At 47.3% G+C, this 24,100-nt stretch overlaps 1 protein-coding gene across 2 annotated transcripts in view; it reads left to right on the plus strand.

Moving 5' to 3' along the window:
- Positions 1–24,100, plus strand: part of ZDHHC5 (zDHHC palmitoyltransferase 5) — a 485,133-nt gene that overhangs the window by 233,370 nt on the left and 227,663 nt on the right. For both annotated transcript variants that reach the window (XM_086953378.1, XM_086953377.1), the window contains 4 exons: positions 10,338–10,459; positions 10,579–10,736; positions 10,817–10,989; positions 21,037–21,139. In XM_086953378.1, the coding sequence (XP_086809504.1) occupies positions 10,338–10,459; positions 10,579–10,736; positions 10,817–10,989; positions 21,037–21,139 (556 nt within the window). The remainder of the gene's footprint in view (positions 1–10,337; positions 10,460–10,578; positions 10,737–10,816; positions 10,990–21,036; positions 21,140–24,100) is intronic.

Raw genomic sequence — 24,100 nt, forward strand, 5'->3', positions numbered from 1 at the left:
TTTTTTATAGGTTTCTTAAGTAAAGTATTCTATTTCAGAATTATTTGGACATAGTCCGCACAAAAACACAAATCCTGGGTTGCCATTCTGAACTTCATTTGTAATGTAACTTGAACTTATATAGTGCAGACTGTCACCTCACAGGTATCCTGGCATTGAGTCTTACCCTGTTGTCAATGTGCCCGCAAGTATTGAGTACCTCGTATTACTCTTCCCTCATGAAGAGCCATGTCTTTAGACTCTTCCTGAATAGGGACAGAGTTTTGCTTTGTCTGATATTTAGGGGAGAGCATCCCAGAGTCGTGAAGCTGCTACACCAAATGCTCTGCCACCTGTCCTAGTCTTCTTAAATCTCATAGTGGTTACCAGATTTGCGCTTGATGAGCGTAGGTTTCTCCTGGGGGTATACCAAGTGAATTTTTCCTGCAAGGATGTCGGACCCAATCCAAGTACTGCTCTGAACACAATACAGAGGGATTTGATTTATATTCTCTGACCTATTGCTAGCCAGTGAAGGTCCTTCAAAGCTGAGTAGTTGAGGATCAGCGCTGTCTTTTTAAAGCCAATTTGGCTGCTATAGATTGAATCCTTTGCAGGTTCGGTAACAGAGTTTGGCGCTCCGAAATACAGTGAGATACAATAGTCCAGCCTGCTCAATATTAGGCTCCTCACTACTTGTGATCTGGTAGTGGCAGGCAGCAACGGGAGGATCTGTTGTAGTGCTCTTATCAGGAAGAAACAGATACTGACTGTTATTAACTTGTGACTCCAGCTCAAGGTTGTCATCCAGCAAAACCCCCAGATTGCGCACTGTTCTAGCTGGAGTCAGCGGCTTATCCGTAGGGGAGACTCTGAATCCGGATGGGAAGGGCCGAGCAATTTTAGTTGTGGAACAGTATACTATCTCCGTTTTATCTCCATTGAATTGTAGGGAGTTACTTCTGAGCCATTTTTTGGTATCTTGCATGCACTCCTGGAACGTATCCAGCGAAACTGCCTGGTTTCCTTCTAGAGAGAATACCAGTTGCGTATCATCTGCATAGTTGACTAAATCCATGTTAAAAGACTTGATAATAGGGATAAGAGGACGCAGATAGATATTAAATAAAATTGGGCTTATTGCTGATCCCCGTGGAGCACAGGGGTCTTAGGGGATGTAAAAGGTGGAATTGTCACCGCCTGTTGCCTGCCCGTCAAGTATGACTGCAGCCATTTCAGCGCCAGTCCTTTCACTCTCATGCTCTTGAGTCTTTTCAAAAGAATACTATGATTCACAGTATCCGATGCGGCTGACATGTCCAATAAAACTAATACGGTCGGATTACCATTGTCAGCCTGCATTCTTAGGTTATCTAGTACTGTCACTAGGGCCGTTTCCGTTCCGTGTGCTGGCCGAAAACCCAATTGAGCCTCATCTAACAGATGATTTTCTTCTAAGTAGAGGGACAGGGCTTTACTGACTGCCCGATCCAGAATTTTTACTGGGTACAGCAGCAGGGAGATAGATCTGAAGCTTGATGGACACTGAGGGTCGAATGAGGGTTTCTTGAGCAACGGAGTCACCATTGCCTGCTTCCAGCCTTCTGGGACAATTCCCTTTTCCAGTGATTGGCAGCATATCTGCCACATCTGAGAGAATAATTCTGAGTGAAACTCTTTTAAATCCTCTGCGGGATGGGATCTAGCGGTGAGCCAGAGGACACACTCCGAGCTAGTTCATTAACTAGTTCCTCAGTGGGAATTTGAAAGCACTCTAATACTGGAAGTTGTTTACTGTCAATTACCTCTTCCTGATGCTCTGTCGCTATTATAGTTGATAAATCATTTGCTGCATCCATAGTTGATAAATCCTTTTCCGCATCCAGGCTGCTATTAATATTTGATTTGAAAAGAAAAACAATCTTATTGATCTTTTCATCAAAATAGACAGCGATATCATCGCAAAGCTTTTGTGCCGCTCTAACCTTATTGCTTACTCACACTGGATTAGATATTATCTTTTTTATAATGGTAAAGAGAGTTCTTGTACTGTTAGGTGCCTGCAGGATAGTTTTGGCATAATATTCAGCTTTTAACCTAGCAATTGCTTCCTTATATGAGGCCTGTAGTAATTTTAGAGCTTTTTTCTTTGATTCATCGTAGCACCTTCCCCATTTTCTTTCAGCCTGTTTGCATTTTTTTCGCATCAATTTCAGTTCTTCACTATACCAGGGGACTGAGGGTTTCTTTCTATTCTTTAGCCTTTTTACTGGAATAGTCTGATCTAGGGTATAGTTTATTTGATCACAGAAGATCTGATAATTTTCTTCCACCGACTTACTGGGTACAAATATATTCTGTTCTAAGAGTAGCGATGACTGTCTATTTTTTAATAGCTTAACCCATTCTCTTCCTTTACGGAAGGTTGCTGACTGATTCGTATTGTTATTTAGACTGGGTGCAAAGTTATCACAAAGTGAACTACTAAATGGTCAGTCCAGCATTGAAGTAGTACTTCTACCACCTTTGTCTCCTTATTGTTGGCGAACATTTGACTTAAATGGACTTAAAGCAAAAACTACGGGTGCCCCCCCTTCACAAGCCTGTGGAAGCTCCTATAGGCCCTGAAGGGGATCAGAGAGACCTTGCACACCTATGCTCCGACATACATAGCGACTGCATGTCCGGCGCACGAACGGGAAGTGAAACCAGTCAAAGCACTCGCAATAAGCTCTGTTGGGCCCACGACAGCCAAGCCTCGCGGTAGCAGTGCCCCAGCACCCAAAAAGACGTGGAGGCTTGCCCATACACACTCCAGGTGGACATTAAATTTATTGCTAGACATGCTGTGCAGTGCCCTGTGTCAAGTACACACGGTCTCAGGCAATGAGTGGCAGGGGGCTGAGAGTGCAGCAGACTCCCAGGCTGGACAAATATGCCTATACTAAGGACCCCCCGGATGCCTCAAAAGGAGGCAAAGCGCAACAGACGACCTGACCAACAGACACACCCGAGGGAGCGGGGGTGGTGACCCTCCAAGATGTGATGGCGGCCCTGCGGATGCTGCAAACCTCAAAGGGCACAGTCTCCACGGACATTTCATTTCTGCGGGCGGACTTTGCCAAAATGTTTGACCGTTTGGTGGAGGTAAAAAAAACTACAGTGGGGCTGTTTGCAGACACTGCGGCGTTGCAGCAACAAGTGAAGAGGCTAGAAGACGATAACAAACTTCTGAAGACCTAGCTCGACGACCAGGAAGGTCGCTCCTGACGCAACAACCTGCGCCTGGTAGGAGTGCCAGAAAAAATGGCGGCCAGGTGCTAGATTTTTTCGTAGAAGATCTTATCCAGATTCAGCTGCAGTGGCGGGGGCTCTCCAATTTTTTCTCCGTGGAAAGGGCCCATCGGGTGCCTGGGGGAAGGCCCGCCCAGGGGCGCTGCCGCGGCCCATCTTGGCACACATTTTCAACTTCTGAGTCCGCAACGCCATTCTGCAGGCCGCGCGCGTCGCCCCACCGCTCAGAATCGACAACTCTGAGATTGCCTTCTACCCCGATTATACAACAGCCGTCACACAACAAAGACGCAGTTTTGCTGAGGTTAAGAAGGAGCTGCGTGCCAAAGAATTGAAATACTCTATGCTTTTTCCAGCAAAGCTGCGAGTGGAATCAGAAGGAAAGACATGGTTCTTTGAAACACCAGGAGAGGCACAAGACTGGTTGGCGGCCGGCCAAAGGATCCAAGAACCGAGAAACTACTCAGAACAATCGCTGAGGAGTAAGGATGGGACACACATTGAGGACGCCTGCCGTGAACTTGAGTATTTGGACCGCCGCGGAGCATAATTGGCGAGAACAATGACAACGGCCGCGGAACTACTGCATCACCCCTGTGCTTCTGACATTCGCCTATTGATATGAGCAGGAGTACGAGCGGTACTGGCACACATAATACATATGGACTGGGGCAAAGAACTCTATAGTATGACAGACTGATGCCGGCAGTGGTCCCGTACAGGTAGGATCCACTGAACTAAACAGCAGCACTGTACAGACACTATCAGTTAGGGGGAGCCTTATGCTGCTCACGGAAGACTCACCCCCCCCCCCCCAAACTCCTCCCCCACGTGTAATGTGGTTTGTTTGGGACTTTAAGCACTCTGCTCAGTTGGGATGTTCAAGATCCGCCGGGTAGGGAGGGGGGTTTTTGACTGGTTTGGTTTTGTTTCATTTTCACAGGTTTCAAGGGCACATATGTTGGAATGCGTGGCTGCAGACGCATTGAAGCTGTGTTAATGGATCGTAGCTCTCCAGAGTACCACTTACCTTTCACACTTATGGCTACACACACCCGGCAGAGTACTAGTCCACAATTGACTCAATTGGCCCCAGAGACCCCATTGAATGTGCTAACCTGGAATGTGCGAGGATTGGCAGATAAGGTGAAGAGGGGCCTAGTGTTACAATTCTTGAGGCGGTGTGCGCCTGCGGTGACCCTCTTGCAGGAGACACACCTGGTGGGGTCCGCCTGTGGGGCCATGGATAGAAGGGGGTATAAAATGATGGCACACGCAGAGTTCTCCTCTGGATCTAGGGGTGATGGAGTGCTGATTAGGAAGAACTTCCCACTCTTGGTGCATCAGACACGGGTGGACGACCAGGGTCGCTTTGCGGCGGCCACATGCCAATGGGAAGGGCAGTTGTTTATTTAATCTCTGTATACATCCCGCTGTCCCTACATGCGCAGGCTCACCCTGCTTTTTCTGCATTCTTGCTTGCATTGCCGGAAGCGACAACGTTGATTGGGGGCGACTTTAATGATATAGTAGACGGTATGATGGATAGGCACCCCCCAAAACCGGCAGGACCGTGCAGCCATTGAAAGACTGGCCTTATGGAGGCCCTGGGGCTCACGGACGCCTGGAGATTTAGACACCCCAACGATAAGCAGTGCACCTTTCACTCCGGGGTGCATAATTGTCTCACACGCATTGATTACTTCTTGATCTCGGCGGAAGGCTTGGGGGGAGTAGCGGAAGTGGATATACGGCCTTGGGGCATCTCCGATCACTCACAGGTGCTGTTGCAGTACGCACACCATCGGGCTGTCTGGCGCCGTATGTTTCCCATTCACCCTAGCTACTTACACATACCTGAGGTGCTAAAGGGCCGTCTGGACACTACACATAATTTTTTCCACGAGAATGTAGGCTCGGTGGATTCACCCAGTACTTTGTGGGGGGCCTATAAAGTTGTACGTGGGCAGGCCATCGCATCGGTTGCGGGGCATAAGCGGGAGAAACTGGCTAACCTGGATAGACTCGAGGCGGAGTTGGACAATGCGACGGCACAGCATGCGGCCCACCCGACTCCTCGCACTGCGCAAGCTGTACGACTTAAACAAAGTGAGATTGTAGCATATCAACGAGAGGTGGTCTCACTTAGCCTCCAAGCCACACGTCACAGGGTGTACGAATTAGGGGATAAGGTGGGAAAAATGTTAGCCTGGCTAGATAAAAAGGAGAAAGCGAATAGAGTAATTGCGCAATTGCACACGGCTGCGGGTTCCCTGGTGACAGCCCCCAACGACATAGTGGACACCTTGGCTGTGCATTTTGAAAGGGTGTATGCCCCTCGCACTGCATTCACAATCGAGGAAGCACTTGAATACATTAAAGATATTACCATGCCACGACTCTCACCAGAGGTGGCACTCCTTCTAGAGGCCGACATATCGGTTGACGAAATCCAATCAACCATTAGCTCCCTCGTATCTGGTAAGGCCGTGGGACCGAACTGACTCCCAATTGATTTGTATAGGTGGACTGAGCAGACAACGGCTCCTTACCTTTTAAAGATGTTTCAGGACAGCCTCCAGGCTGGTGAGTTGCCACGCGACCAGAGACTAGCCACAATTATAGCAATTCATTAGCCGGGCAAATCGCCGACAGATTGTAGTTCGTACCGCCCAATTTCTCTAATTAACGCGGAACCAAAGATACTGGTCAAGCTCCTGGTGGCACGGTTGACCCCCCCAACTTACATCTCTGATAGGCCCGGATCCGTCCAGGTTTATGCCGCAGCGCAGCACAGCTCTCAATTTACGGCGACTGCACGCTGTGCTGGCTCGGAAGCCCTACCTTCAGGAACCGGCAGTTATCCTCTCGTTAGACGCCAGTATGGCGTTCGACACAGTGGAGTGACCGTATCTATTTGCGGTGTTGACACCTGGGCTTTGGCCCTAAGGTTTGTGCCTGGATCTGTTTGCTTTACTATAATCCGCTGGCGCATGTGGCTGCCAATGGGCACATCTCTAGGGATTTCCTGCTTGCTCGGGGAACAAGACAGGGATGCCCATTATCCCCCCTGCTGTTCGCATTGATTTCAGAGCCGCTCGCAGCCTGGATCAGATGGGAGCTTTCTATCCGTGGGCTCCGATGGACTGATGCCTGGGAAGATCGTATATCACTGTACGCTGACGATGTATTGTTGTACTTTAGCTCTCCTAGAAAATCAATCCTAGAATTGTTGAATATTTGTGAGAAATTTGGTAGAGTGTCCGGATATACGATAAATTGGTCAAAGTCTGTTCTTTATGAATTGACTGGTCCGCCACCGCTGCTGCCTGCAGCCTGTCCGCTGAGGATTATTGACGAAGCCTTTAAATACTTGGGCATTTACGTCACGTCTGACGCTGGTGAATTTTATATGAAAAATCTAAAGCCCCTGTTAGACCGCTTTAGACGTTATGTGAAGATGTGGCGCGGTCTCCCCCTCACACTGCTGGGGAAAGCGGCATTATACAAAATGATGGCACTCCCGCGTTTTTTATATGTACTTGAAAACACGCCGTTTTCGGTCCCACCGGCCTATTTTAAAGCCATAGCTGCGGACGTCTCCGGCCTTCTGTGGGGGGGGGGGCAAACCAGCACCGATCGCCCAAGATAAACTAGTGCGCAGCTGGTATGACGGAGGGATAGCGCTTCCGAATGTGGAGCTTTATTATTGGGCGGCGCATCTTAAGCAGATAAACTTCTGGCTACATACCCCACAGAATGAACCGGCATATCACGCAGACAGACAAAGCCTAGAGGGCAGGGGACTGATGGGTACTCTATACAATGGCCGAGGACCCTGAAATTTGCTTGGCCCTACGGAGCACACAATACGTATCTGGTATCAAGCGCACGCCCGCCTAAAATGTGCAAAGACTGTCACACAAATGACACCACTATGGGACTCACAGAGACTAGGTCGCCTGCGTTGAAGCAAGGGGTTTCAGAATTGGGACAATATAGGTATATCTGCGGTGGGGGATCTTTGGAGAAAAGGGGCAGTGATCGAGTTCAGACAGCTACAGGCACAGTACGGCATGGCACAGAGGGAGACTTTTAGATACTTGCAGATTCGGCATGCGCTCCAGACGGTGATACCACCGGGCACCTCTTTGCAGGAAGCCACCCCATTAGAGGATAGACTTTTGACAGAACACATGACAAGCAGGGCAACGTCCTTGACGTACCGTAAAATAGTCCACAACTTACCAGACCCCACGTCGAGACAGACCTGGTCCCGGGATGTGGGCGACCTCGATGATTCTGAATGTCAGGAAGCCCTGTCTTCATCCCGTGAGATGGCGATTCCCTCTAGGCTCCGACTGGTCTAGCTCAAGGTGCTGCACCGCACGTATTACACTAGATCAACACTTTTTATAATGGGAGCGGCCCCACACAAGTACTGTCTACGAAATTGCGGGGAGGAGGGCACATTTTATCACACTATTTGGGATTGTGTACACGTTGCAGCATACTGGGCCAAAGTAATGCGCACGATCTCCCAGGCAATGGGAATCTCAATCCTACCAGAACCAAATGACTTAAACCACCACCACCAACAACAGGATTGGGTTATGTTGGGTATGATGCTAGCGAAACGTAATATTGCTGTGTTGTAGGGGGTCGGATGTGCTGCCTACACTCCAAAAGTGATGTAAAGATATGGATGAGGCAATGGTGTCGGAGAAGGAGTTTTTTATTCGTCGTTTGTGCCCGAGAAAGTGGGAAAAAGTGTGAGGGGCGTGGATCAACTTTAGAGGACATATCTGTGAGCCGCAGGACACTACTGCAGAGGATGCTTCCCCGTAGTGGGGATGTATTTATGAAGGAGGAGGGTGGACGGGGTACTGGGTGTGGATATGCCCTCATGTTACAGTACAGCGACCATGTATGGTATGATTTCGCAGCCTTGATGTGTTTGTGGATAATAACGAATCTTGATGTATGCTTTTTTGCCCTGAGTTATATTTCAATAAAAAATAATAAAAAAAAAAGCAAAAACACAATTGTTAATTTTTGCATATAGATTACTGTCTAAAAAATTGGGTTGCCCGAACCATGCCAATCTTTTAAAAGTGATGGCAGCACAAATTCTTCCCACATTGTCGTATGCCCTAGTAGTCTGGTACGGTAAAGAGGTTGAACTGTTAAACGAACTCCAGACAAAGGTTTATAAAGCCGTTTTCAACTTACCAAAGTCCCCCTCCCCAGCTCCGGTTCGGCTGGAATTCGGCCTTCAGAATCAGAAATTCCGGAGCATGTGCAGCTTCGTGAAACGATGCCACAAATTTCGTGCATCTGAGTCATTGAATAGTCTATGCTGGAAAGAAATTTAAATCCAGATGGAGCAAGACATTCCAAATTCACGGGAGCCTATCTGAGAAAATCATTGGCGGAACTTGATATATAAATGACATGGGACAGCTTGGTAGACCGGGCAGTATTTGGCAAATCAAATAATATAGCAAATATAGCACTCCCTAATCCTGATTGGGGAGTGCCTGCCATTTGCAAGATGGCGGGCACTGAAGAGTGGGCTTCACCTCGCCTCCCCCACCTGAGGGGTGGGATTGGCAGAGGTGGGCACACCTGGCCTGGCTAATTTTTCCCACCTGTCTTCCCCCTGAAAAGGAGGGGAGACCAGAAGGGGGCCTACTCCTGGTAGCCGGAGAGGCTTGGGGTCACATTACAAAGGCAGCAAGGCCTTTGAATCTCCCATGCCACAGATGGGTCTTCCTGGTGTGGGGGAAGTGTGAACACCTCCGCCCAGGAAAGGCTTTGTTTCTGGGCTCAGGGAGCGAAGGCTCCCACCCCAGGAGTCCAGAAACATGTCTCATGGTGACAGACTGGTGTGTACCAGTCCGAGGTCCCACCAGAGGTTGGTCGTTTCTCAGGGGGCATCTCTAAGATTCCTCTGAATGCATTTTTTATTAAATCCCACACTGGCATTAGTGTGTGTTTAATGTGCTGAGAAGTTTGATACCAAACTTCCCAGTTTTCAGTAAAGACGTTATGGTGCTGTGTAGTTCGTGATGACAAACTCCCAGCACCATATACTCTTAATGGCATTATTGCATTTACAATGTCTAAGAATTGGTCTAGACACTGTAGGGGTACAGGATTCATGCACCTGTGCCCATACCACTGGTATAGTGCACCCAGCTACAGGGGTGTCTGACCTATGACAGGGTAGTGGGTAGTAGGCATGGCACACAGGGATGTGTGCCACGTCGACTCGTCACTTTGTTCTGCACCAAAACACGCAGCCTGCAATGGCAGTGTGTGAGTGTAAAGGTACATGGCCTCTAAGGGTGGCACAAAAAGTGCTGCAGCCCTTAGAGGCCTTCCCTGGCCACAGTTTCCTTGGTACCCATGGTACCTTTTACAAGGGACTGACATGTGGCCACAGAGGTGCCAATTGGGGGTACAAGGTACATTTTTGGTAAAGAACACAGGCCCTGGGAACCTGATTGACAGGGACCCAGGGCGCATAGGGTCAAAGTGCATTAGTAGTCTGGCAAAAAGCGGGGGGGGGTTACTGCAACAGAAACCCAGCTTCCTACAATAAGCTGTTTCAGCATCTCTGGGTTTATTATTAAGATGTGTTTTGAGTTGAACTCACCACGCCACCTTCAATGTTGCAACTTTATAATTTATCACTTAAGATATTGATATTTTTTATAAAAGTACTGATGAACAGTATGACAGCACAGCAAATTAATACATTCAGCTTTACTTATGAATTAATAGTGTATGTTGTTGCCGCACCTGAGAAAACTCTGAAACAAAAATAATAGGGCTTCTCCCCTACTGATTCTTTTATGGTGATGTCATTGTGAATTGCTGTGATTGGGAGCTGATTTAGCAAATGCAAGGAACTAAGGCTAGCAGCAAAAGTAGTGTTATTTCTATGGTTAAAGCTGATAGTAGCATAGAGATGGTATTATTATTGGAGTAGGATAGTGGGCAAACTAAGATGTGGTCTTCTTGACTGTTCGTTTTTAAAGCTTTTCTCTTCTTTGCAGGTGTCCATGGCTCAGTTACTCATTGTCGGCCGTGATCCCAATTTACAATGCATTGGTCTTTCTCTTCGTTTTGGCCAACTTCAGCATGGCTACGTTTATGGACCCTGGCATCTTTCCACGAGGTGAGTACCGTCTACCTCTGGTGAACCGTTGTGGAGATAGAGCTCGGTATAGATAGTGAACGCAGGCGGGGGTGCGATATTTCTTAATTTCTTGACTCATACCTCCTTTTCTCTCTTAGCTGAGGAAGACGAGGACAAGGAAGATGATTTCCGCGCCCCACTGTACAAAACCGTGGAGATCAAAGGCATTCAAGTTCGAATGAAATGGTGCTCCACCTGCCGCTTCTACCGCCCACCACGGTGCTCACACTGCAGCGTCTGTGACAATTGTGTTGAGGTAAAGCAGTTCAGTGGCAGCGTGACATTGATAGCCGGGATCATCACAACAATCACATAACTTTTTTTTCTCTCTGGTAGGAGTTTGACCATCATTGCCCATGGGTGAACAACTGCATCGGCCGTAGGAACTACCGCTACTTCTTTCTGTTTCTTCTCTCCCTAACCATCCACATCATGGGAGTTTTTGGCTTTGGGCTTGTGTATGTCCTGCACCACGCGAAGGACCTGTCCAGAGTCCACACGGCTGTCACGTATCCTTCTGTTGGGGTGTACTACAGTAGCACAGGTCTATTCTTATTGTTGTTATTGATATTCACAATTGTTCTTTTTCGGTAAGTAACCTTATGCCATCCCTCTTCTTTATTAATGCTGGTACCTTCTAAAAATAATCTCTCCTTCCCCGTCCTTTGGGGAGAGGGCAAATGCTGACCGGGTCTTACTTCTTCTGTCTAGGAGGGAGTCAGGGCCTAAGACAAGACTTGTTTGAGAATGTGTCTGAAGGAGACCGTCCCATCCAGGATTCTGTGAGGGTATTTTTGAGATGAGGTTGTTGTTTTGTGTAGGAGGCACAAGAGAACACCTGCTGTATGCAAATTTATTCGCCTTGAGACCCTAGCGGGTGAGTAGCGCACTCTATAAATGTGTTTGATTTGATTTGATTCCAGTTAAGTGTTTGTAAGAGGTTCTTCTAGAGCAGTGAGTGCAAAGGAGCGTTTGTTTACAAAATGTAAAAAAAAAAAGTGTTATCTTTGAGTGCCCTCACAAATGAAGTATCTGCTCAATCGTAAGACTGCCTTCGATATGACTTGCATAATCACTATGTAAATTAGCATGTTGAAACTTTGAAACATCTCCCTTTCTGTAAAGATCTCTTTCGGGTAGGTAAGGAGTGATGTGCATGGAGCTCTTATGACTGCTCAAACCTAGTTTCTAGGAGATTGGTGAGGTTACCTAATAAATATTGGTCCTGTACTATACGATCTTCATTGATAGCCTTACATCTCCGAATAATTGCCAGCTACGTGAGGGGACACCGGAACACTAATATCCATTGTGTCAAATTGTGAAAGGGTGAAGAGCTGAGATTGACAACATGCAGCAAATCCCCTATGAAAAGCCTATCCAGGCAAAAATGTCTGTATATTTAAGCAATTGATCTATAAGTACATTAACAAGCATTTACAATGCAATGGTTTTGCCTTTGTTAAAGTTAGAGCTATTGGCATTGCTCTTGACACTCTGAAGCTCCACTCTGCACTCTGAAGCTCCACTCTGAAGCTCCACTCTGAAGCTCCACTCTGAAGCTCCACTCTGAAGCTCCACTCTGAAGCTCCACTCTGAAGCTCCACTCTGAAGCTCCACTCTGAAGCTCCACTCTGAATCTGCACTCTGAAGCTCCACTCTGAATCTGCAGCTCCACTCTGCACTCTGAAGCTCCACTCTGAATCTGCAGCTCCACTCTGCACTCTGAAGCTCCACTCTGAAGCTCCACTCTGAAGCTCCACTCTGAAGCTCCACTCTGAAGCTCCACTCTGAAGCTCCACTCTGAAGCTCCACTCTGAAGCTCCACTCTGAAGCTCCACTCTGCACTCTGAAGCTCCACTCTGAAGCTCCACTCTGCACTCTGAAGCTCCACTCTGCACTCTGAAGCTCCACTCTGAAGCTCCACTCTGCACTCTGAAGCTCCACTCTGAAGCTCCACTCTGCACTCTGAAGCTCCACTCTGAATCTGCACTCTGAAGCTCCACTCTGAAGCTCCACTCTGAAGCTCCACTCTGAAGCTCCACTCTGAAGCTCCACTCTGAAGCTCCACTCTGAAGCTCCACTCTGAAGCTCCACTCTGAAGCTCCACTCTGAAGCTCCTCTCTGAAGCTCCACTCTGAAGCTCCACTCTGAAGCTCCACTCTGAAGCTCCACTCTGAAGCTCCACTCTGAAGCTCCACTCTGAAGCTCCACTCTGCACTCTGAAGCTCCACTCTGAATCTGCACTCTGAAGCTCCACTCTGAATCTGCACTCTGAAGCTCCACTCTGAATCTGCACTCTGAAGCTCCACTCTGAATCTGCACTCTGAAGCTCCACTCTGCACTCTGAAGCTCCACTCTGAATCTGCACTCTGAAGCTCCACTCTGAAGCTCCACTCTGCACTCTGAAGCTCCACTCTGCACTCTGAAGCTCCACTCTGAAGCTCCACTCTGATGCTCCACTCTGAATCTGCACTCTGAAGCTCCACTCTGCACTCTGAAGCTCCACTCTGAATCTGCACTCTGATGCTCCACTCTGAATCTGCACTCTGAAGCTGCACTCTGCAGCTCCACTCTGAATCTGCAGCTCCACTCTGAATCTGCAGCTCCACTCTGCACTCTGAAGCTCCACTCTGAATCTCCACTCTGAATCTGCACTCTGAAGCTCCACTCTGAATCTGCACTCTGAAGCTCCACTCTGAATCTGCACTCTGAAGCTCCACTCTGCACTCTGAAGCTCCACTCTGCACTCTGAAGCTCCACTCTGAAGCTCCACTCTGAAGCTCCACTCTGAAGCTCCACTCTGCACTCTGAAGCTCCACTCTGAAGCTCCACTCTGCACTCTGAAGCTCCACTCTGCACTCTGAAGCTCCACTCTGAAGCTCCACTCTGCACTCTGAAGCTCCACTCTGAAGCTCCACTCTGAAGCTCCACTCTGCACTCTGAATCTGCACTCTGAAGCTCCACTCTGAATCTGCAGCTCCACTCTGAATCTGCAGCTCCACTCTGCACTCTGAATCTGCACTCTGAAGCTCCACTCTGAATCTGCAGCTCCACTCTGAATCTGCAGCTCCACTCTGCACTCTGAAGCTCCACTCTGCACTCTGAAGCTCCACTCTGAAGCTCCACTCTGAAGCTCCACTCTGAAGCTCCACTCTGAAGCTCCACTCTGAAGCTCCACTCTGAATCTGCACTCTGAAGCTCCACTCTGAAGCTCCACTCTGAAGCTCCACTCTGAAGCTCCACTCTGAAGCTCCACTCTGAAGCTCCACTCTGAAGCTCCACTCTGAAGCTCCACTCTGAAGCTCCACTCTGAAGCTCCACTCTGAAGCTCCACTCTGCACTCTGAAGCTCCACTCTGCACTCTGAAGCTCTACTCTGAAGCTCCACTCTGCACTCTGAAGCTCCACTCTGCACTCTGAAGCTCCACTCTGAAGCTCCACTCTGAAGCTCCACTCTGAAGCTCCACTCTGAAGCTCCACTCTGAAGCTCCACTCTGAAGCTCCACTCTGCACTCTGAATCTGCACTCTGAAGCTCCACTCTGAATCTGCAGCTCCACTCTGCACTCTGAAGCTCCACTCTGAAGCTCCACTCTGAAGCTCCACTCTGAATCTGCAGCTCCACTCTGCACTCTGAAGCTCCACTCTGAAGCTGCAGCTCCACTCTGAAGCTGCAGCTCCACTCTGCACTCTGAAGCTCCACTCTGAAGCTCCACTCTGAAGCTCCACTTTGAAGCTCCACTCTGAAGCTCCACTCTGCACTCTGAAGCTCCACTCTGAATCTGCACTCTGAAGCTCCACTCTGAAGCTCCACTCTGAAGCTCCACTCTGAAGCTCCACTCTGAAGCTCCACTCTGAAGCTCCACTCTGAAGCTCCACTCTGAAGCTCCACTCTGAAGCTCCACTCTGAAGCTCCACTCTCCACTCTGAAGCTCCACTCTGCACTCTGAAGCTCCACTCTGAAGCTCCACTTTGAAGCTCCACTCTGCACTCTGAAGCTCCACTCTGCACTCTGAAGCTCCACTCTGAATCTGCACTCTGAAGCTCCACTCTGAAGCTCCACTCTGAAGCTCCACTCTGCACTCTGAAGCTCCACTCTGAAGCTCCACTCTGAAGCTCCACTCTGAAGCTCCACTCTGAAGCTCCACTCTGAAGCTCCACTCTGAAGCTCCACTCTGAAGCTCCACTCTGAAGCTCCACTCTGCACTCTGAAGCTCCACTCTGAAGCTCCACTCTGAAGCTCCACTCTGAAGCTCCACTCTGAAGCTCCACTCTGAAGCTCCACTCTGAAGCTCCACTCTGAAGCTCCACTCTGAAGCTCCACTCTGCACTCTGAAGCTCCACTCTGAAGCTCCACTCTGAAGCTCCACTCTGAAGCTCCACTCTGAAGCTCCACTCTGAAGCTCCACTCTGAAGCTCCACTCTGCACTCTGAAGCTCCACTCTGAAGCTCCACTCTGCACTCTGAAGCTCCACTCTGAAGCTCCACTCTGCACTCTGAAGCTCCACTCTGAAGCTCCACTCTGAAGCTCCACTCTGAAGCTCCACTCTGAAGCTCCACTCTGCACTCTGAAGCTCCACTCTGAAGCTCCACTCTGCACTCTGAAGCTCCACTCTGAAGCTCCACTCTGAAGCTCCACTCTGAAGCTCCACTCTGAAGCTCCACTCTGAAGCTCCACTCTGAAGCCCCACTCTGCACTCTGAAGCTCCACTCTGCACTCTGAAGCTCCACTCTGAAGCTCCACTCTGCACTCTGAAGCTCCACTCTGAAGCTCCACTCTGCACTCTGAAGCTCCACTCTGCACTCTGAAGCTCCACTCTGCACTCTGAAGCTCCACTCTGCACTCTGAAGCTCCACTCTGCACTCTGAAGCTCCACTCTGCACTCTGAAGCTCCACTCTGAAGCTCCACTCTGAAGCTCCACTCTGAAGCTCCACTCTGAAGCTCCACTCTGAAGCTCCACTCTGAAGCTCCACTCTGCACTCTGAAGCTCCACTCTGCACTCTGAAGCTCCACTCTGCACTCTGAAGCTCCACTCTGCACTCTGAAGCTCCACTCTGCACTCTGAAGCTCCACTCTGCACTCTGAAGCTCCACTCTGCACTCTGAAGCTCCACTCTGCACTCCGAAGCTCCACTCTGCACTCTGAAGCTCCACTCTGCACTCTGAAGCTCCACTCTGCACTCTGAAGCTCCACTCTGCACTCTGAAGCTCCACTCTGAAGCTCCACTCTGCACTCTGAAGCTCCACTCTGAAGCTCCACTCTGAAGCTCCACTCTGCACTCTGAAGCTCCACTCTGCACTCTGAAGCTCCACTCTGAAGCTCCACTCTGAAGCTCCACTCTGAAGCTCCACTCTGAAGCTCCACTCTGCACTCTGAAGCTCCACTCTGAAGCTCCACTCTGCACTCTGAAGCTCCACTCTGAAGCTCCACTCTGAAGCTCCACTCTGCACTCTGAAGCTCCACTCTGAAGCTCCACTCTGAAGCAGTCAGTGCTCGGAGATGCGAAAAAAAGTATTTCACAGTGCAGAGTAACAGTCCTAAAATCCTGGCTGAACATAAGTCTGCAGTTTCACACGTTACATTTGTGTTAGCTGCATTACGTCATAATTTATTGTCAAAGGCGAAATTCTGATTTAAATGGTGTATTCTGCAAACCGGACCCCGTTGTCTCCACTGCCCAGTGATATGATCAAATGCTTTCACATGTTAAATCTCCAGAAAGTTAAGCACTCCATTGATAGGATTCTCGTAGAATGGCCTGTCATTAATTTGGCCTCCAGGTTCGGAAGCATTCTTGAACTGCAGCAGGTATTAATGAGCAGGAGGGCGGGAGGGGGCGGGAAAGGGGGAGGAGAGACGCAGAAGACGGCCGGAGCAGGAAGGCGGGTGCCGGCAATGCCGGACCAGAATCGGGGGCGTTCCCGGCGTCGCGTGACGTCGGCAAAAGCCAAAGAATGTCGGGAACGCCCCCGTGTCTCCTCCGGCATTGACGGACAGGCCCCTCGTCCAATGGCTAGGCTCCATTTATGGAGCCAGCCAATGAATGACGAGGGCCGACCCAAACCCACACACAGTACTCATTAGGTTTTTGCCTGCGCAAAAAAGATGCGCAGAGCGTATCTTTTTCGCGAGGCAAAACCTAAAAAGGACCTTCTCAAATGTGCCTTGCAGCTCCTATAAACACCTGCTGCTGACTCGCATGTGTAAATAGAGAGGAAAAGGGAAGCCTAAATAGAAGCTTTTGTTGAAAAGAGTTAGCAAGTACTCTGTCACAGTGGAGTCCATAGATTTCCATATCCCATGATACCTTGTACTAGCTGTTCTTCAGAGTTGGTTCTCATTGACGAGTATAGGGAGACGAATCCAGTACAAACTCTACAAGGTTCATGACTTCAATGAAGATGCCTGCAGAACAAGGACTGCAAGTAGTAATCATTCTCCTTTGTCGTAGGGTCTTCCCTGATAGTTCTAAACATAAGAATAGAGAAGGAAACTTCAAAAATCTTCTCTCCAGCGACTCTTGATGACATGGCACATGCAGCAGTTTTCATGTCTAGAATGTAGTTTAAATAGAGAATTATTCAAAAAGCTGGCTCAGTTGCTTAACCTATGTCAGAGAAAGCTCTGTGCTATTTCTACAGCACGAACCTCGCCAGAAGGCAGTGGAGTGCTGTCTCTGGTGAAAAGCAGGCTTAAGGTCTGAAATGAATGGAAGCGGAAGCTGAGTTGTGGACGGTTAATACATTGTGATGTAGTGTCCTTAAAGAACCGACTCTCTCCTAAATTATTTTATTTATTTATTTCACTTCTAAAGCGCACTGTCACCTAGCAGGCATCTTAGCGCTGGCAGGCTCGTAACAGGGGGGAGGGGGGGGGGGGGAAGTCAAGACTGGTGACAATCTAGGACTTCGGGAATAGCCAGGTTTTTACACTCCTCCTAAACGGTTGGAGGTCAGTGGTTTGTCTGAGCTCGACCGGAAGAGCATTCCACAGTTTCGCTGCCGCCACACCAAATGATCTGCCTCCTGCTTTGGTTTTCTTAAACCTTGGTATCCTCACCAGTGTAGCCAAGGAGGATCGAAGGTTACGGACCGGCACATGCCGCGCGAACTTGCTTTGCAAAAGAACAGGACCCGACCCATGGAGGTCTTTAAACACCAGGCACAGAGACTTAAACTGGACTCTGTCTCAACGGGAGCCAGTGCAGCTGAGCCAGAGCCCTAGAGGAGGAAGACCTTGTAGGCCATCCTAGGGCTAGCTTGGACGCGGCAGACTGGATTCTTTGAAGTCTGTCCATAAGATAATTCGGGGACTCCAGCAGCAGAGAGTTGCAGTAGTCTAACCTCCTGAGCGCATAGATGGAAAATGCCTGTTTTCTTGTTTTTTTTCTTTTACCGTTCTTAGCTTGCATCTGAGGGTGTCCTGGTTGCGCATATGCCGAGAACTACCAGAGATGCAAGATGAGAGTGGGTACTAGGCGCCATAGCTTTGGAAATAATGCTGCTTTTTTTAAGATACCAGAGATGCAAGATAAGAGGGGATTCTATATTCCATGGCTTTGAAAATAATGCTGCTTTTTTGAAGATACCAGAGATGCAAGATAAGAGGGGATTCTATATTCCATGGCTTTGAAAATAATGCTGCTTTTTTGAAGATACCAGAGATGCAAGATAAGAGGGGGTTCTAGATGCCATTGCTTTGAAAATAATGCTGCTTTTGTGGAAGATGGTGTGGGCTGGCCTTGGATGCCAATGGAGTTCCATCAGGGTGGGACTGAGGTGATCATATTTCTTCTGGCCCTGAATGAGATGTGCTGCAGTGTGTATGATGTCCTTAAGGAATATCAGGGGGGCATGGAGTAGAATGACCACTGTTGTGTGAAAATCAAGAAATCAATGTCTTGAAAGGTGTAGGCTGGCATCCAAGCGGCTGCTTTTCAGATGTTTGATAAAAGGAAATGTCTCAGCCACGCAGTCATAGCTTTTTTTTTTCTAGCTCAATGAACTCTAGGTTTACCTGACAAAATGTTACTATGGGCGATGGAATGTTTATAAAAGGAAGGGCCTGAGCCCAGTTGGGCTACATGAGAAAAGCAGCTGCTTAGTCTAGTCTTATGGAAGTCTGGCCTTGTCTGTGCAAAGCCATAGAACTCTGTTCATCTGAAGTGAAAGTAAAAAATGTTCAGCAGCGGTAGTTTGATGGCTAAATTAACCGGTAGATCTTAAATTCTGAAACTACTTTCAGAAGGAGAGGCAGCTGCGTCCTTATGGCTATCCTAGTATGGGACAATTCTAATGTGGAAGTTGTTCCTGCGGTGGCCTACTAATTCACTTGAACAACTAAGTTTATAAGTATCTAACCAGGTGACAAAAAATAGAAAAACTACTGGAATTATTCAAAACGTATAAAATTTATTTTTCTCTTTTTTTATATATCTTTTAGTTTGTGTGAGTTCTGTTGTCAATCAGAAATCACAGGACATACATTTATCAATTCATATCAAAAACTTTTCAATTCATATCAAAAAACTTTTTTTTCCAGACAAACACAGTTGAGTCCTAAATATCTACAAAGAAAAGAATATGTACATAATACAAAATTATTCAATAATAACCCTTGGTAACACCCATATCTCTCAACACACTCACGTGCTAACAACCATACCACACTCAAACTCCAGACTAGGATGGTGAAAGGAACTGGATTAATATTTTAGCAAGATGACAATGCTAAAGAAGATCGGGCCAAGATGTAACTTTAGGCTCCCGTCGCAGGTCTACGCGCGTTTCGGCAGCTTACACCGCCTTCATCAGGACCATTTTCATCATATCTGTGCAGATACCAAGGGATCAGTATTATAACACAGCAACGGAGTCACCCAAAAGGGACGTCTTCAGTACATTTCAGGGGGCAGGACGTCCTATGCCGCCAGTAAATAGCTTTATTTTAAAGTTTAGAAAACTTATTTAGCTTTTTTTGATTTACAGCTTATTCGTAGATGGCTGAGGTTAGGAGGAGGCTAAGGGCTTCGATGATCAGCTGGCATATTTTACACCGTAATTTCAATATGCGTGAGAGATCCTTTGTGTCTGTTTACTTTATTCCAGTCAGTCCCCTTACAGATACCGCAGTCTGGGGCCATATGTCCACGCCGCACGAAGCCTCCTCCGCCGAAGCTAAATAAGTTTTCTAAACTTTAAAATAAAGCTATTTACTGGCGGCATAGGACGTCCTGCCCCCTGAAATGTACTGAAGACGTCCCTTTTGGGTGACTCCGTTGCTGTGTTATAATACTGATCCCTTGGTATCTGCACAGATATGATGAAAATGGTCCTGATGAAGGCGGTGTAAGCTGCCGAAACGCGCGTAGACCTGCGACGGGAGCCTAAAGTTACATCTTGGCCCGATCTTCTTTAGCATTGTCATCTTGCTAAAATATTAATCCAGTTCCTTTCACCATCCTAGTCTGGAGTTTGAGTGTGGTATGGTTGTTAGCACGTGAGTGTGTTGAGAGATATGGGTGTTACCAAGGGTTATTATTGAATAATTTTGTATTATGTACATATTCTTTTCTTTGTAGATATTTAGGACTCAACTGTGTTTGTCTGGAAAAAAAAGTTTTTTGATATGAATTGAAAAGTTTTTGATATGAATTGATAAATGTATGTCCTGTGATTTCTGATTGACAACAGAACTCACACAAACTAAAAGATATATAAAAAAAGAGAAAAATAAATTTTATACGTTTTGAATAATTCCAGTAGTTTTTCTATTTTTTGTCACCTGGTTAGATACTTATAAACTTAGTTGTTCAAGTGAATTAGTAGGCCACCGCAGGAACAACTTCCACATTAGAATTGTTTCTTTCCCCTCTGTTCCTGGGCCACAACGTATTTTTTTGAGGGGGTCCCTTCGTACATGTTGCTATCCTAGTATGGGACTCCACTGCCAAAAGGGTTTGAGGCGCACCAGTCTTCTGAGCTGTAATGATAGTGCTGTTGACCTAATTACGGATCTTATGGAAGTGAGGGTTCAATCCTCCAGTTGAAGAACCGATGTAGAGAGGCAAGCATCTGCTGACCTATGCCGTTTAAGTTGACCGGTATTACTCCATTGAATTTCAGTCACTGTTCACCAATAGTCCGAATAAACATTTGAATAACTCCCTTGTATCTTGAGGACATTTGTGGTGGCATTGAGCATCGGCTCAGTTTATGGGTATGCTATGTGTGCAAAATTTCCTTTATCGAAGGTGCTCGTTCTGGAAGCGAAGATCTGCTCTCTTGCGAATCCTAGGCTTGAATTTTTGAATTGCGTTAGGGTCTGCAGCTTGCATTAAAACCAGTTTCGCAACAGGTTTCTGCTTACATTATGCCTTTTCCTCTCCCTTAGTTCTATCATGTCTTTTCTATGCCCACATACTTTTCTTGCCCTTTTCCTATTGTTTTCTGTTCGATTCTGCACACTTCATTTTTGTGCACACCCCTTGCTACTTTTATCACCTGTTATTTCCTTTGCTGAATGTTTTCTTTTTCCTTGACTGTATATCCCTAGTATGGCTGTGATGAGTGTGGCCGGCTTGTTTTTTATCCCTGTTGCTGGACTCACTGGATTCCACATGGTGCTCGTCGCTCGTGGCCGCACAACAAATGAGCAGGTAAGGAGTGCGCTGTAGGCTAGTGGCACAGTGACTTTTGCCTTTTTGAAGGAGCCAGTCTCTATAATGTTTCTATGGCTCTTTGACAATCTCTGCCTTTGGGTTGCTATTTCTGTTGTAAGTGAGGAAGTAAAAGCATTCTACTTCTTTGGGATCATTGTTACATCTGTCCGTCTAAATGAATGTGATCATAAAAGTTTTCAGTTTTAAACCTATGGCATTAGTGCCTAATTTGTTTTTGGTATCCCACAATGGGTTTATTCTGACTCTCATTGATCTTCTTTAATTAACAAGCATCAAGCACGTTTTACTAAATTGTGTCTACGAGAAATTATATTTAAAGTTGCACAGTAGTTAAACTAAATGTTTTTTTTTGTTCAAATAATCAACAGACTTGCTTTTATGCTTATACATGTAAGCATGCTGAGAGCATTGTAGATGGCGTGAAATTGTTAAGTTTTGCAAATATTTGTACACACTTTTATGCTGGAACGACTATCAGTCAGCTTGACTGACAGTTCAGTGCATTCCTTTGTAGTGTTTGACCTGTTGTTAAAGGCCTTGCATCAATGACTCGTGTATACCAGTTTGAACAACTTAAACCTTTGAATCCAATCCTTGCCTCGGTGCCTTTGGCAGATTTGTACTGTAGTGAAATAAACTGGCAGCCAAGGGGTCTCTGGTTTCCTAGTGTGCAGAATGAACATGACCGCTTCTTGCCCTTAACCTAAAAAGATATGTCCTGGGTGTTGAGCAATAGGAATTCCACACTATTGGTGAACTTTCACGCCTCGTGGGCACATCCCTCTTCATCTCTTTATGGCTGAGGATGCTGAACCTAGACAAAAATGACTTCCTCTTATCCAACCTTGGTTCTTTCAGCCTTAGTAATCTAAATTTATGGGAACAAGGGTGGGCATTAAAGCCTCGTTTGATAATCTGTAACACCTCTTATAACCTTAGGGAGCTAACGTAAGGGCACTGATCTTGTCCTTTGCTGCCACTTACGCCTCCTGCGGTTTCTAAATACCATGGTTTATAAAGCCTGAAAAGTAATTTATCAAAAGTGAACCTATATTTTGTTGCCATGTATTTGTAGTTATATGGTAAAATATATTTTTTTATAATAATAATAATAATAAAAAAAGACATTTATAAAGCGCACAGCTACCTCCGCAGAGATATCCTGGCGCTAGGGTAGAAAACCGAGCGGAGCGAGCGAGGTGCTAATCCCTATGCTTGAACAGCCACGTTTCCAAAGCATTTCTGAACTCCAGTTCAGAGTTCAGCATGCGCAGATGAAGAGGCAAGTCATTCCAGCGTCGGGAGGCTCCAACCTCAAACGATCTACCCCTAGCCTTGATTTGGCAAAGCGAGAACCAGCGAGATCATGTTTTTGGTTGGATCTTAAGGACCTTCCCTGCTGGAAAGGGCAAAGTCTCTTCCTCCGGTAGCTCGAGCCACTGCCCTTGTAGGCCCGAAATGCGTACGTGAGGGCCTTGAATTACATTTTCTTGTTGACTGGGAGCCAATGGAGTTGCCTGAAGTGAGGGGAGATAAGCTGGTGTAGTGGAACCTTACGAATCATCCTCGCGGCGGCATTCTGCACAATCTGCAGCCTTCTGATCAAGCAGCTTGACAGGCCCAGATAGAGGTCTTTGGCATAGTCGCAGTGCGAGGTCACCAAGGCATGCACAACAGTTCTTCGTCATTCTTCCAGCAGAAAGTCGATACATTTTCTAATAGTTTTCATCTTTCCAAAGCAGGCTGCAGAAACGTGCTGGACATGTGTCGAAAGGGGCAGGTCTTTGTCCCATCGGACGCCATGGTTCTTAACCGAATCCTTAGGCACAAGAGGAGCATCGAGTTCTCCAGGCCGCCAAAGGTCTGCGGGGGGGGGGGAGCGGCTTGGTTAAAGAACAGGACCTCCGTTTAATCAGCGTTGAGCTTTACAAACGTATTGTTCATCCAGATGGCAATGTTTTTCAGACAACCTCTGAAAGAGTCAAAGACTTACAACGATACATCTTCGAAAGAAAACATCCGCTGGGTGTCATCCGCGTAGGATATCACCTTGACCCCCATTTTCGTGATGTAATCCGCCAATGGTGTAAGATAGATGTTGAAGAGTAGTGGGCTTAAAGCTGAGCCCTCTCTCATAAAACCAAGAGCTAAAAGACCTGTAGAACCTTTTCTTGAAAGCCTTTAGCAAATGGAAATTGGAGATTGCTGATCTTCCTTCAAATGTCAAAGACGAAGGAAACCCCTGTCTAAGGGGATGAGGGTGAAAGCACCTTTGATGGCTATGAAAGCTCATAAAAGAAAGCGGACAGAAGACCATTCATCAAAACTTCACTTTGAACTGACATCTGCCATATGGCTTTGTGATCGTGGGCTGTGTGCGGACCGGAATAACAGGCGTGGAGGCCGTATATAGTGGGCTATTTCTGAGCCGGTTTTTATTCTTAATGTACAGAGGTTTCAGTTCGTGACGAATGAAAAGAACAGGGATGGCTTCGGGGTGATGCTTGGTCGTCAGTCGTCACAGTAGTTCTTCGGAAGGGCTGGTTCTTGGGATAGGCGTTGACTGGGGTCGTCCAGCAGGTCCAGGGGATGGTGGTTCCTCGGAGGTATGGGAAGGAGAGAAAGAGAAAGGGCTGTTAGTTTGACTGTGGTACGTTGTCTTGATACCGAATACCGTCACCAGGGGTGTGGGATAAGAACGTCCGTGAGGAGGGTAGGGAACGGGTCAAGAGGGAAAGGAAACAGAGTATCGGGGAAAAAGAGGGGTTGGTGCCGTCGTGAACAAGTGCGGGAAGTCTGTACAGTGACATCCGTGACGGAACCGGTACTATACAATATATACAGTGATAAGTGCAAACGTGCGGTCGTGCCTTAAAGCTACGGCTATTTACACTCTTCAATATACAAAGGGTTCGTTACTCACGTGCCCTGCCGCAA

The sequence above is a fragment of the Lissotriton vulgaris genome, chromosome 1_2, assembly GCF_964263255.1.
Source record: "Lissotriton vulgaris chromosome 1_2, aLisVul1.2, whole genome shotgun sequence".
Classification (NCBI taxonomy): Eukaryota; Metazoa; Chordata; class Amphibia; order Caudata; family Salamandridae; genus Lissotriton; species Lissotriton vulgaris.